The 12,449-nt window shown below is 44.5% G+C and overlaps 1 protein-coding gene across 10 annotated transcripts in view; it reads left to right on the top strand.

Moving 5' to 3' along the window:
- LOC109889595 (neuron navigator 2) overlaps window positions 1-12,449 on the top strand; it is a 140,711-nt gene that overhangs the window by 54,190 nt on the left and 74,072 nt on the right. For 9 of the 10 annotated variants that reach the window (XM_031823102.1, XM_031823094.1, XM_031823095.1 and 6 more), the window contains 2 exons: window positions 4,592-4,700; window positions 7,847-8,227. In XM_031823102.1, coding sequence (XP_031678962.1) covers window positions 4,592-4,700; window positions 7,847-8,227 — 490 coding nt within the window. Of the gene's footprint in view, window positions 1-3,018; window positions 3,696-4,591; window positions 4,701-7,846; window positions 8,228-12,449 lie in introns of those variants that run through there. The other variant, XM_031823104.1, reaches the window with a different exon arrangement.

The raw sequence follows: 12,449 nt of genomic DNA on the forward strand, positions 1-12,449 counted from the left end.
TGGCAGCTCTAGCGTTTAGCTCGGTGCAGATGTTGCCTGTAATCCATGGCTTCTGGCTGGGATATGTACAGTGGGGAGAACAAGTATTTTATACACTGCCAATTTTGCAGGATTTCCTACTTACAAAGCATGTAGAGGTCTGTAATTTTTATCATAGGTACACTTCAACTGTGAGAGACGGAATCTAAAACGAAAATCACATTGTATGATTTTTAAGTAATTAATTGGCATTTTATTGCATGATATAAGTATTTGATCACCTACCAACCAGTAAGAATTCCGGCCCTGTTCATTTTTCTTTAAGAAGCCCTCCTGTTCTCCACTCATTACCTGTATTAACTGCATCTGTTTGAACTCGTTACCTGTATAAAATACACATGTCCACACACTCAATCAAACAGACTCCAACCTCTCCACAATGGCCAAGACCAGAGAGCTGTGTAAGGACATCAGGGATAAAATTGTAGACCTGCACAAAGCTGGGATCGGCTACAGGACAATAGGCAAGCAGCTTGGTGAGAAGGCAACAACTTTTGGCGCAATTATTAGAAAGTTCAAGATGACGGTCAATCACCCTCGGTCTGGGGCTCCATGCAAGATCTCACCTCGTGGGGCATCAATGATCATGAGGAAGGTGAGGGATCAGCCCAGAAGTACATGGCAGGACCTGGTCAATGACCTGAAGAGAGCTGGGACCCCAGTCTCAAAGAAGACCATTAGTAACACACTAGGCCGTCATGGATTAAAATCCTGCAGCGCACGCAGGGTCCCCCTGCTCAAGCCAGTGCATGTCCCGTCTGAAGTTTGCCAATGACCATCTGGATGATCCAGAGGAGGAATGGGAGAAGGTCATGTGGTCTGATGAGACAAAAATATAGCTTTTTGGTCTAAACTCCACTCGCCGTGTTTGGAGGAAGAAGAAGGATGAGTAAAACCCCAAGAACACCATCCCAACCGTGAAGCATGGAGGTGGAAACATAATTCTTTGGGGATGCTTTTCTGCAAAGGGGACAGGACGACTGCATTGAGGGGAGGATGGATGGGGCCATGTATCGTGAGATCTTGGCCAACAACCTCCTTCCCTCAGCAAGAGCATTGAAGATGGGTCGTGGCTGGGTCTTCCAGCATGACACCGACCCGAAGCACACAGCCAGGGACACTAAGGAGTGGCTACATAAGAAGCATCTCAAGGTCCTGGAGTGGCCTAGCTAGTCTCCAGACCTGAACCCAATAGAAAATCTTTGGAGGGAGGTGAAAGTCCGTATTGCCCAGCGACAGCCCCGAAACCTGAAGGATCTGGAGAAGGTCTGTATGGAGGAGTGGGCAAAATCCCTGCTGCAGTGTGTGCAAACCTGGTCAAGAACTACAGGAAACGTATGATCTCTGTAATTGCAAACAAAGGTTTCTGTACCAAATATTAAGTTTGGCTTTTCTGATGTATCAAATACTTATGTCATGCAATAAAATGCTAATTAATTACTTAAAAATCACACAATGTGATTTTCTGGATTTTTGTTTTAGATTCCTTCTCTCCCAGTTGAAGTGTACCTATGATAAAAATTACATACCTCTACATGCTTTGTAAGTAGGAAAACCTGCAAAATCGGCAGTGTATCAAATACTTGTTCTCCCCCACTGTATGTACAGTCACTGTGGGGACGACATCATCGATGCACTTCTTGATGAAGCCGGTGACTGAGGTGGTGTACTCCTCAATGCCATCGGAGGAATCCCAGAACATATTTCAGTATGTGCTAGCAAAACAGCCCTGTAGCTTAGCATCCGTGTCATCTGACCACTTCAGTATAGAGCGAGTCACTAGTACTTCCTGCTTTATTTTTTTCTTGTAAGCCGAAATCAGGATAGAATTATGGTCAGATTTTCCAAATGGAGGGCGAGGGAGAGCTTTGCATGTATCTCTGTTTGTGGACTAAAGGTGGTCTTGAGTGTTTTGTGACGTCCTGTTAGAAATCAGGTAAAACAGATTTAAGTTTTCCTGCATTAAAGGATTTTCTTGTTTGCTTATGGCCTTCTACAGCTCATTGAGTGCAGTCTTCGTGCCAGCATTGGTTTCTGGTGATAAATAGCTAACTCTCATTAGCATCAAAGGATCCTGTCCATGGAAACCATTTTTTTCAGCCTCGCATTGTTCCCAGGCACAAATGAGGGTCTCTCTTCCCAGCTATACATGTCAGTACTCTATAGCGAGGACTGAATCAAAATGCCACCATGGAGGGCAAAAGCCTCAGTTCCCTGTGGATTCTTTTTAGCCTCTTCGTAATGGATCAGAGATATTGCCTCAAAGTTCACAATGATTTGGCAGGCCCACACAAAGTCTGTCTGAATTCAATTAACATCACTGTGGAAAAAAACGTTATTGGAAACTCTTAGTTTCTCAGCCAGGAAGTAAGTGGGTTTATGTTGGTTGGTACTGTTCATTTGGAGAACTGCTCTGCTGCCACACAGGAAACAGAAAAATATTGAGATGGAAAAATAAAGAAAAGTGAAACACTGGATTCGTATTGAGCTTTGTATGAATTGCAAGACTTGTTGAGAGAGTGTGGAGAGAGAGGCTTGTTTTGACCCTGGAGTTGACTGGTGAAGTGATGGAGTTTTGTCCTGAGGCAGCCCCAGCCCGGAATCTGTGTCTCTGTGTCTAACATGGCAGCCAGGGGGGAGAGAAAAGGCCAGGGGCTGACTGAATGGAACAGGAAAAGCTCATCTGCATGTTAAAGGCTGTGGATGTCATGGAGTTGCCAAGGCTCCTCACCACAGTGTGTGTGTGTGTGTGTGTGTGTGTGTGTGTGTGTGTGTGTGTGTGTGTGTGTGTGTGTGTGTGTGTGTGTGTGTGTGTGTGTGTGTGTGTGTGTGTGTGTGTGTGTGTGTGTGTGTGTGTGTGTGTGTGTGTGTGTGTGTGTGTGTGTGTGTGTGTGTGTGTGTGTGTGTGTGCAGATGGCTGGAGAGGCCTTTCTCCAGACAAACCAGTCGCCACAGGAGGATTGGGCAACGCTGGAGCAGTTGTGTCAGCGACATCATTCTCTCTCTGTCAATTCGAGGCCGAAGGATTTTCAAGAAAACAAGCACTCACTTACGTTCTGTTCCGATCCGAATCCTAACGTGTCATGGAGAGGATGTGTCAATATCGGACAGGACTTGTGTCAGAGACTTGGAGCACCTAGTAAGGACTACAATGGAGAGAGAAGAAATGCTTCCTCACGGAAACAAGGAGGGTGTTGGTAAGAATGGCAGCAGCAATGACTCCTCACCCAGCAGAGCCAGTGGCAGAGAGGTAGGACACAGCAGAGACCGAACCAGGACCAGGCTGTCCCTGGGCAGCGTTACCCTGAGGGGCTCCAGCCAGCACAGCCACCCCGCCTGTCACATCCCCATCCCCACCAGACCAACGCCAGACGAAACTAGACAACCAGCCATTGAGCTAAACACCTCTGTGGAGACTCTGGAGAGTCCAAGAAGAGAGGGCGAAGAGAGCTGTGACCCTGTGACCCTGAGGCAGACAGCCAGGACGTCAGAGGTCAGAACCAAGCATGTGACCTGGGAGGAGAACTATGTGTCCAGTCGGAGGCAGAGCCGGCTGTACCAGGTGCACCTGCAGCAGACCTGTGTCTGGGACGGCATCGCTCAACTCAACGAGGAGATCCTCCTCACCATGCTGGAGATATATGAGAAACACGAGAGTAAGTGCTTGTGTATGTGTGCATGCGTGTGCCCCCCCCAACTGCCCTCTGCATGTGGTCTTCAGGGCTGCTTTCCTTTACCGTCCCAGACCTCTCGGACATAGATGCGGCTTTTTTCATTCGCAGAGCAAAAGTTTGTTCATGCTCTCAAAGCATTCAGAGCATTCAGAGCATGTTACCGTTACTCTGCCGGCGGAACATTCCGTCAGCCCTCACCGTTATGTTTCTCAGTGAAGCTGACGTGAATCGGGACTTGGTCAAGGGAGGTCAGCTTTAAAACGGGAGAAAAGTTACACAATCCCTCCATCAAAGGGCTGCCTGTAAGGAGTTAGTGGTGTTGTAAAGGGCAGGTTTAGCCCTGTGAATGGGCTCGTTTGTGTTCCCTTCAAGGCCCCCCTGGAATGCCTTGACTGGTAGTGCTCCTCAGCTCTCCAGCCCACGTTTCCATGTCACGGCAGCGTGTGTGTGCGTGTGTGTGTGTGTGCGTGTGTGTGTGCGTGTGTGTGTGTGATAGGCAAATACATTTCAATCTGCCCAGCAACCCCCTCCACTCACCTACTGCTCATGTTTATTTGGAAAATGGGTGAATGGGTGAATTAGTTGGCCAAGCTTTTCTCCTTCCCAGCAACTGTTTTGACAGATCGTAAGAACTTTATCAACGTTTTCTTTCCTCAAAAGCACAGAGAATTCATATGCCATTTTTTTGTATGTATATTTTTTGCAACGTTTGGGACCCTCTTGTTGTGAATGGTCTGTTTCAAGTGTTAATGGGTACCTTTGAAGGAAAGATGCACATTTCTGAGGATGTCCTGACGAGCCTGTGCCACGTGTGGGGTTTGACGTAGCAGCTGTTTCAGGTAGGCTGTCTCTAACAGACCCGCCCCCTCCACTCCTAGGTGAAGACCCTGAGGCCAGGCGCTTGCGGACGGTCAAGAACATTGCCGATCTGAGGCAGAACCTGGAAGAGACCATGTCCAGCCTGAGGGGAACACAGATCAGCCACAGGTAGATCACTGACCTTGCTTCAGCACCATCTGTGTGTGTCACTCATTACTCACCCATTTTATGCGAGTGCGAGTGTTTGTCATTTCTGATGCTCTTATGGACTGAGAGGTTTATTTGAGTGGTTTGGCGCCGCACTTCCCAAACATGATTGGATACTTACTTTGCAAAGTGCTCTCCACGGAGCATTTAATGTCGGGGTCTTCACAAGCTCTGTAATGCATCGGCGATCTATTACCGAGGGCAGAAGAACAGCAGGGTGAAACAAAAACATGACATTCATTTTGATTGATGTGGGAAGGAAGCGTTCAAAATGAGGACCATTATGTGCAGCATGTGAACCATTTGGATTCCATCTTGTCTACATGACAGGGTCTGCCTTCGGGGTCTAAAGGCTTTAGCCTGATTGGCAGTTGGACTGGTAGAGCAGATGTTGATCTGGAGGCATCCTCTTTTGTCTCTGGTCTGATGAATCTGATGTGTTGCCCAGTCGCCTCGTCCTGAGCCCAGCCGTGAAATCAGCTCAGAGGGGTTGACTGGACCCCCGTGGTCAGCCAGCACTGGGTTAAAAGCTGCTTTTGTCTCCCGAGTCGATAAAAGGGGAGAACATACATGAAAAGCACTCCTGGTGGGCTGATCTACAATGCCAAAAGCATTTCTACACTCTTTAGCATCATATGGGAGGGAAAAGTTCAGTTCAACTCGTAGGATTGTTCAGCCAGGACAAACATTATCATAGTATATGCATTCGAATGGGGTTTTGATGGGGTTTTGATTGACATGCTCTCTGAACGGCATGTAAATGCAGCTTCTCTCTCTCACTCTCACTCTCACTCTCACTCTCACTCTCACTCACTCTCGCATTTATTGTTTTGTATAGTGAACATATTTTATTTTTGCCATTTTGACCAGTCTGATCTTTAGTCTGTCAGTGAGTGAGAGAGGTAACTCCCCAGCTGGGGAAAAAAAAAACATGTCATTGCCCTGCATTGGTTGGTCCAGCATAGCTGCTGGTGACTAGCCTCATCTGTGTCTTCGTGGTGACTCATTGTGTTTTTGTGGTGCCTTTGTTGCGTTTTTGTGGTGCCTTCGCCGTGTCTCCGTGGTGCCTTCGCCGTGTCTCCGTGGTGCCTTCGCCGTGTTTCCGTGGTGCCTTCGCCGTGTTTCCGTGGTGCCTTCGCCATGTTTGCGTGGTCCCTTCGCCGTGTTTCCGTGGTGCCTTCGCCGTGTTTCCGTGGTGCCTTCGCCGTGTTTTGCTGGTGACCTGCCTTCACTGTGTTTTTTTTTGTTGCTGGTGAGCAACCTTCACTGTGTTTTGGACACTTATGCTGGTCACCAGTAAAACCAGCATCAAGTCACATCATGCTGGCTTGCAAAGTGACGTTTAATTCCTACTGGAATCTAGCCAGAGTGGGGATATCCAACAATTTGAACTTTTGTTCACCCATAATATGTTTGCAGAATGTCTGCCAGGGTTAGAAAGTATGATAAATGAGACGACACAAACCATCTAAACTGGAACAACCATTTCAGTATCCGGTGCGATAAGTCCAACTAACAGATTGGATTAGTTTAGAAACATTTTTTTTTTAAACATGTTATTAATCTTTGTTTACTATAAGATGAATGAATCAATGTACATGCAAAAACGCAACAAACAAAAAAAGATATTGAAACAAACAATTCTAAAAAATCAGCTGCAATAGAGAATGCTGGGAAATATGATAATGATGGGCAAGGTCAGACCTGCTAGTCAGATCAGCTTGACCATGCTGGACCAGCTTTGTCACCAGCATACCAGCATCACCAGCATAAACTGGTATGTGTCAAAAACACAGTGAAGGCTGGTCATGAGTGTCCAAACTAGAGGACGACCGATTATGATTTTCCAACGCCGATACCGATTATTGGAGGACCTAAAAAAGCTGATACCGATTAATTGGCCAATTTGTATATATATATTTGTAATAAACAACAATTACAACAATACTGAATGAACAATGAACATTTTTATTTTATCTTAATATAATACATAAATAAAATCTATTTAGTCTCAAATAAATCATGAAACATGTTCAATTTGGTTTAAATAATGCAAAAAACACAGTGTTGGAGAAGAACGTAAAAGTGCAATATGTGCCATGTAAAAAAGCTAACGTTTAAGTTCCTTGCTCAGAACATGAGAACATATGAAAGCTTATTCCCAGTTAAGAAGTTTTAGGTTGTAGTTATTATAGGAATTATGACGCGTCGACTATTTCTCTCTATACCATTTGTATTTCATATACCGTTGACTATTGGATGTTCTTATAGGCACTTTAGTATTGCCAGCCTAATCTCGGGAGTTGATAGGCTTGAAGATATAAACAGTGCTGTGTTTCAAGCATTGCTAAGAGCTGCTCGCAAACGCAGTGAAGTGCTGTTTGAATGAATGCTTACGAGCCTGCTGCTGCCTACCACCGCTCAGTCAGACTGCTCTATCAAATATCAAATCATAGAAAGGCATTGATGTTTATGGTGAGGTACATTTGTGCAACGATTGTGCTTTTTTCACGAATGCGCTTCACCCCTTTGGCAAAGTTGAATTAGGCTGTGATTCGATGATAAATTAACAGGCACCACATTGATTATATGCAACGCAAGACAAGCTAATTAACCTTGTAATATCATCATCCATTAATGATTAATCGGTCAACCTCTAGTCCAAACCCCAGCGAAGGCTGGTCACCAGTGTCCAAAACACAGCGAAGGCTGGTCACCAGTGTCCAAAACACAGCGAAGGCTGGTCACCAACAAAACCAGCTAGACCATGCTGGTAAACCAGCATAATCAGCTTGACCATGCTGGTTAGACCAGCTTGACCAGCTAGACGATGCTGGTCAGACCAGCTTGACCAGCATCTGACCAACATATTGAAATGTATGCTGGGCAATGCTGTTGGTTTCAGCAGGCTCCTGTCCTGACCCACTCACCCCCTGAACAAACCTTTGATGTATTTGAGTGGCAGCCCGTTGCCCTGGACAGGGACTTGTTCATGTCTGGCTTCTGACTCACCACAGCCTCTCGCAGCAGGGGTCTGTCAAATTTTGAATCTGGATCTTACCCCTCCCCCACCCTCCACCCATCCTCACCTCCCTCTCTCTCCCCAGTACCCTAGAGACTACCTTTGACGGCAGCGTCACCACAGAGGTCAGCGGGAGAGGCATGCTCAACTTGTCCCCCCGCCCAAACCCGGCGCTGCCCTGGCGACTGGGCCCCTCCAGCCCCCGTCTGCAGGCGGGCGACGCCCCCTCAGTGGGGAACGGGTATGAGGTGGCAACACGGGACAGTGCCAGTCGCATGGTGAGCCCCGAGAGCGGGCGCTACCTCCGCGGCTGGCAGACACCAGGCCAGGAGAGGAACAGTGTGTGTGACCTGGACCCGCCAGATAAGATGGAGGAGCTGGAGGGCATCGCCATGGAGACCATGGGGTACATGAGCGACGGTGACGTGCTGGGGAAGAATCTCCGCATGGACAAAGTCTCCAGTGGGTGAGTGCACACGACATCTGTACTTTTATGTATTCAACTGGCGAAAGCAACCAGGGGGAGAGCAATAACCCTGCTATGAATGGACCACCTCTGTTTTCTGCTTTCTTGTCACTAGATGGTAGTGTTTCTGTCTTCTCTCCTTGTGAGTGTGACTGTCCTCTCTGCTAATGTCTCTTAGTTGTCAGTGGTAGCTCAGAGAGAACGACAGATGAGAGATCACTTGAGACATCAGGCAACGTCTTTCGTTTGGAAGATAGCTTGGTAACATGCTGTCTTATTTGGAAAGCTCTCAGGGGGAAGAGTTTTGATTTCAAAAAAATAAACTGCCCTTTGTGCGCTAGAGAGAAAGCAGCTCATGGGAAATATTCTTCTTAGCCTTGAGATGACATGAGAAAGTGAGAGCTCTTATTCATATGCAACATGCACTCCTAGAGAGAGAATGCGGGTCCCGCTTCGATTTGAATCCTCTCCTTTACTGGGCCTCGAGAGGTTCTGTAGTAACAACCTCACACAGTCAACCAGAGGTCTCCACAAAGAGGTAAGTCATGTGACACGGAGCCAAATGCAGGTCAGGTTATGTCTGTAGATGATGTGATGACATAGTATGCTGTGTGTTTCATCTCAGTGGAATTGGACAAAATAGGCTGTTTACTTTACCATCATCTTGAAACAGGCACTGGATGCTGGAGAACTTGGATGTTGTTCACCACAATTGTCCTTATTATCTGATTGTCCTCTAGGACCCGGAAGCAATGGAGAAGGTCGGTGGTGACAGGGTCCTTGCTCTGGAAAGGCTTTATGCAAGTTCATTATGAATGTCTTGGTGATGTGACTTTGTTACTTTGTTACTTAGCACTTTGTCAAAAAAGGATAGGACGACCACACCTGTCAATGGGTGCGAGTTCCCATACTAAGAAATGAATAATAATTATTCCATGTACCCCATGGTCTCCATGGCGATGTGAAATGTATTTAAAAATACGTGTACAGTAGATATATTTGCATCTTTTGCTCAAATGCGTTTAATTCCTGACAATATTCCAGAAATGCTTGGCTATGACATCGAGTCTACAGGGTGGCCAAAGTGGTTCCTAATTCAGCTTCTTAAATTATTCTTTGGAAGTGATATAAATTTGAATTGTCACATCCTTTTTTACATTCTGTCATGAATAGCACATGTTCAACCTCATAAAAATAAAAAAAATTCTCCCATCTCGAGAGGTAAAAAAAAAAAGACTATAGCAAAGTGCCTCGCTCCAGCTTAATTAAATAATGAAAAGAAATCTAGTGCCTGTTTTTGCTATTTTTTATTTCTCATTTTTATCGATTTAAACAAAAACTATACATCGTACAACACACCACAATATGTCAAGGTCTTGTGCTTTTAATAAGTGGTATTATACGGCTCTACGGTGGCTGGTTAGCGGTGTTATGGTGCATTCGTAACCAAGTGGGAAGTGGGAACATCTGGTAAAAATCCACTTGAACGGCCCCCCAACTGGTAATTACTAGTTAAATCAGCCATTAATCCCCATGTGACAGGAGGAATATAAGCGTGTTGTGTGCAACACGGAAGGGCAATTGAATGCAAGATTCACAACAACAACAAAAATTTAATTATTCACACATTTATAGCCTGTCTAACAATGGTTAACAGGGTTAACGTGTTATGCTCAGTTTTCACCCCAAAACACCAGAAAATTGCCAAAAAAGAGCACTTGCACTAGTCTTTATTCATATTGAAAATCAGATTTATTGAGCTCTCCATGTGGTGTATATTTAAGGGCACGATATATTTGGCTTTTAAAATTCTATATGGGTGCATCATTTCTACTTAACTTATCAAAGGGACACACAAAAAAAGCACTCATTTCGTGGAACGACCCAGTACATGTTAAGTTCTGCCCGTTGGACGTTAGTTGAAATTCTCTCATGAAGTTAATTTGTTTATTTGTCATATGCGCATGAAAGTCATAGAGTCACGACATGACCGATAATGTATTGTGTTTGTAGTCATTTTTGTAGTCATTTAAATGCATGTTAGTGCTTTTGGTATGCTTTTGGCATGTGTCACGTGCAATAAAAATGCATTTTGACTAGGGGTGGGCGGTATGCAGATTTTCATATCATCATACCGTCCTTCTCTCACCGTATTACTGGCTTAGTACACAAGGGGGCGCCAAAAACGCAAGAAAAGCCATTGGTTGTCTATTACCAGAATGCAAATTAAATTAGCACAAGTAATAGCGAATTTCCATGGAGGCTGCTACCTAAATATGCTAACTAGCGCAAATGAAAATAAACAAATTCTAAAGACAGGCAGTCCAAGTAATACATATGTAGGTAGGAGCTACCAGAATGTTATTTTTTGATGAGTTTTGATATTTACAAGCGAATGTGAACAAGAGACATTGTGCAAATGAACAAAGTTTTGACGCATGCTTGTCTGAAGGAAGAAGAGTACTGTGTACACGCTGTGTCTGTGTGGTGTCTGGGGTGTCTCTCTACGGCAATGGGCCTGCCTGCTCTGCTCAGGAGAAGCAGACGGCCCCGAAGAGAGAGTAGGAAAAACGCTTAGGAAATCAAGCTGCAGTGGCAGCTGTAGATAACTCATGCAAAGGGCTTTGACTTCTCAAACACTGGCAGAAAGCTAACACACTATGATGCTCCGTGATCTTATTAATTCAGCCACTTACTTAGATAACTAGCAAGTTAAACTTAGGGGTTGCCCTAACGCAGAATTCTTCATTTTTAACGCAGGAAAAAAAGATAAAACGCGTATCTAAAATGCTTCTTATTGTAATTTCTGCTCAGCAACAAACAAATGTTGTGCTTCAGTTGCGCTTCTCCATGCGCTTCTCCACTCGGATGAGAATTCACAAATGGGCTTTCTATCAAAAGACAGGGCTCTGACTGACGTGTAGCCTTTCTCGGTGTAGCCAGCCTACTTTTCTCCGGTAAAATGACAGATTAAATTTAAGCAAAACATGTAGCTGGTTACATTCCTTCTATGATAAACATTAGAAATATGTTGTTGCTTTTTCATTGTAAACTAATTTACTTTTACAATGAAGCTATTTTCTGCCTAATGTGTTGCACTTGTGAAGGAAATCTATAGTTGCACGTCTCTTATCACTCTATTGAAGCAAACAAAAACACTGTTAACTTTCAATGTAAACCCAGATCCCTGTCAATAAACAGCTGGACTCATCTGCTCCCGCTTTCTCCCATTGTGCAATGTACAAACAAAAGTGTGACTGGCTCAACTGTCCTGGGGAACTACAGTATGGTAAGCTTCATAATGTAAAATAATGTGACAGATGAAATTAAGAATGCGATCTGTTTTATCTCCTAACATATTGCACAAGTTGACTGCAGGTATTTTCTTAAAGTGTAGCTACAAATATAAAAATGTATTTTTAAAACTTCAAAAGAATTGTTTCAATAGTACTGAGGGTTTTTGAAAAACCAAGCCCGAGGCTATTTCCAAGTACCCTGGTATACGGTATATACGGGTTCACAGCCCAAGCCAAATTTTGACAAAATATATTGTAGCAGCAGTAGCCTATTAGAAGACTTGGAGGCAGGGCGTGTTGGGGGTGTGGCTTTGTCGTAGTGCTTTTTGGCCTCACCATGTGACGGATTGTCATGCCAGTTAATGTGTTATGTTGTGTTCTCTGGTTGAAGGTTAAGTTTGTACACTGCCTGTTCTGCAGGAGCAATGAGACTGACATAAGTGCATGTGCTACTGAAGAGCCATCTGGAGTTTCATTGTTAATACAGTCAACAGCTAGTGATGGGAAACTGAGGCTTTCACTATATTGTGCTGAAAAACAGTTCATTACTCTGAGCTCTGTTCACAATGCACATTAGTGACATCTTCTGGTCACCATTCAATATCAGCGTTTAATGATCAGATACAAGTATTTCTTTCTCCACTGTTTTCATCAAAGCGCTGTGGTGCAGCGATAAGTCGTTAGCTTTAGTAGCAGTCTGTTGGAACACACACCGAGTTCACTTCATGCTTCCCTTTTTTGCCTACAATTTTCAGAAACTGAATCTATGGCATTATTTAGGATGCTTAAGACAGAAGTTTATACTATACTAAATAAAACAAATTATTTAAACAACAGCGCAGAAACTGTGGTTTCACTTCTTTCTTTAAAATCGAAATAGTGTGCCTTTAAACGGGATTTGACCTCATACCCTCAGGTCCTTTGAA

This window comes from Oncorhynchus kisutch, linkage group LG4, assembly GCF_002021735.2.
Source record: "Oncorhynchus kisutch isolate 150728-3 linkage group LG4, Okis_V2, whole genome shotgun sequence".
Lineage (NCBI taxonomy): Eukaryota > Metazoa > Chordata > Actinopteri > Salmoniformes > Salmonidae > Oncorhynchus > Oncorhynchus kisutch.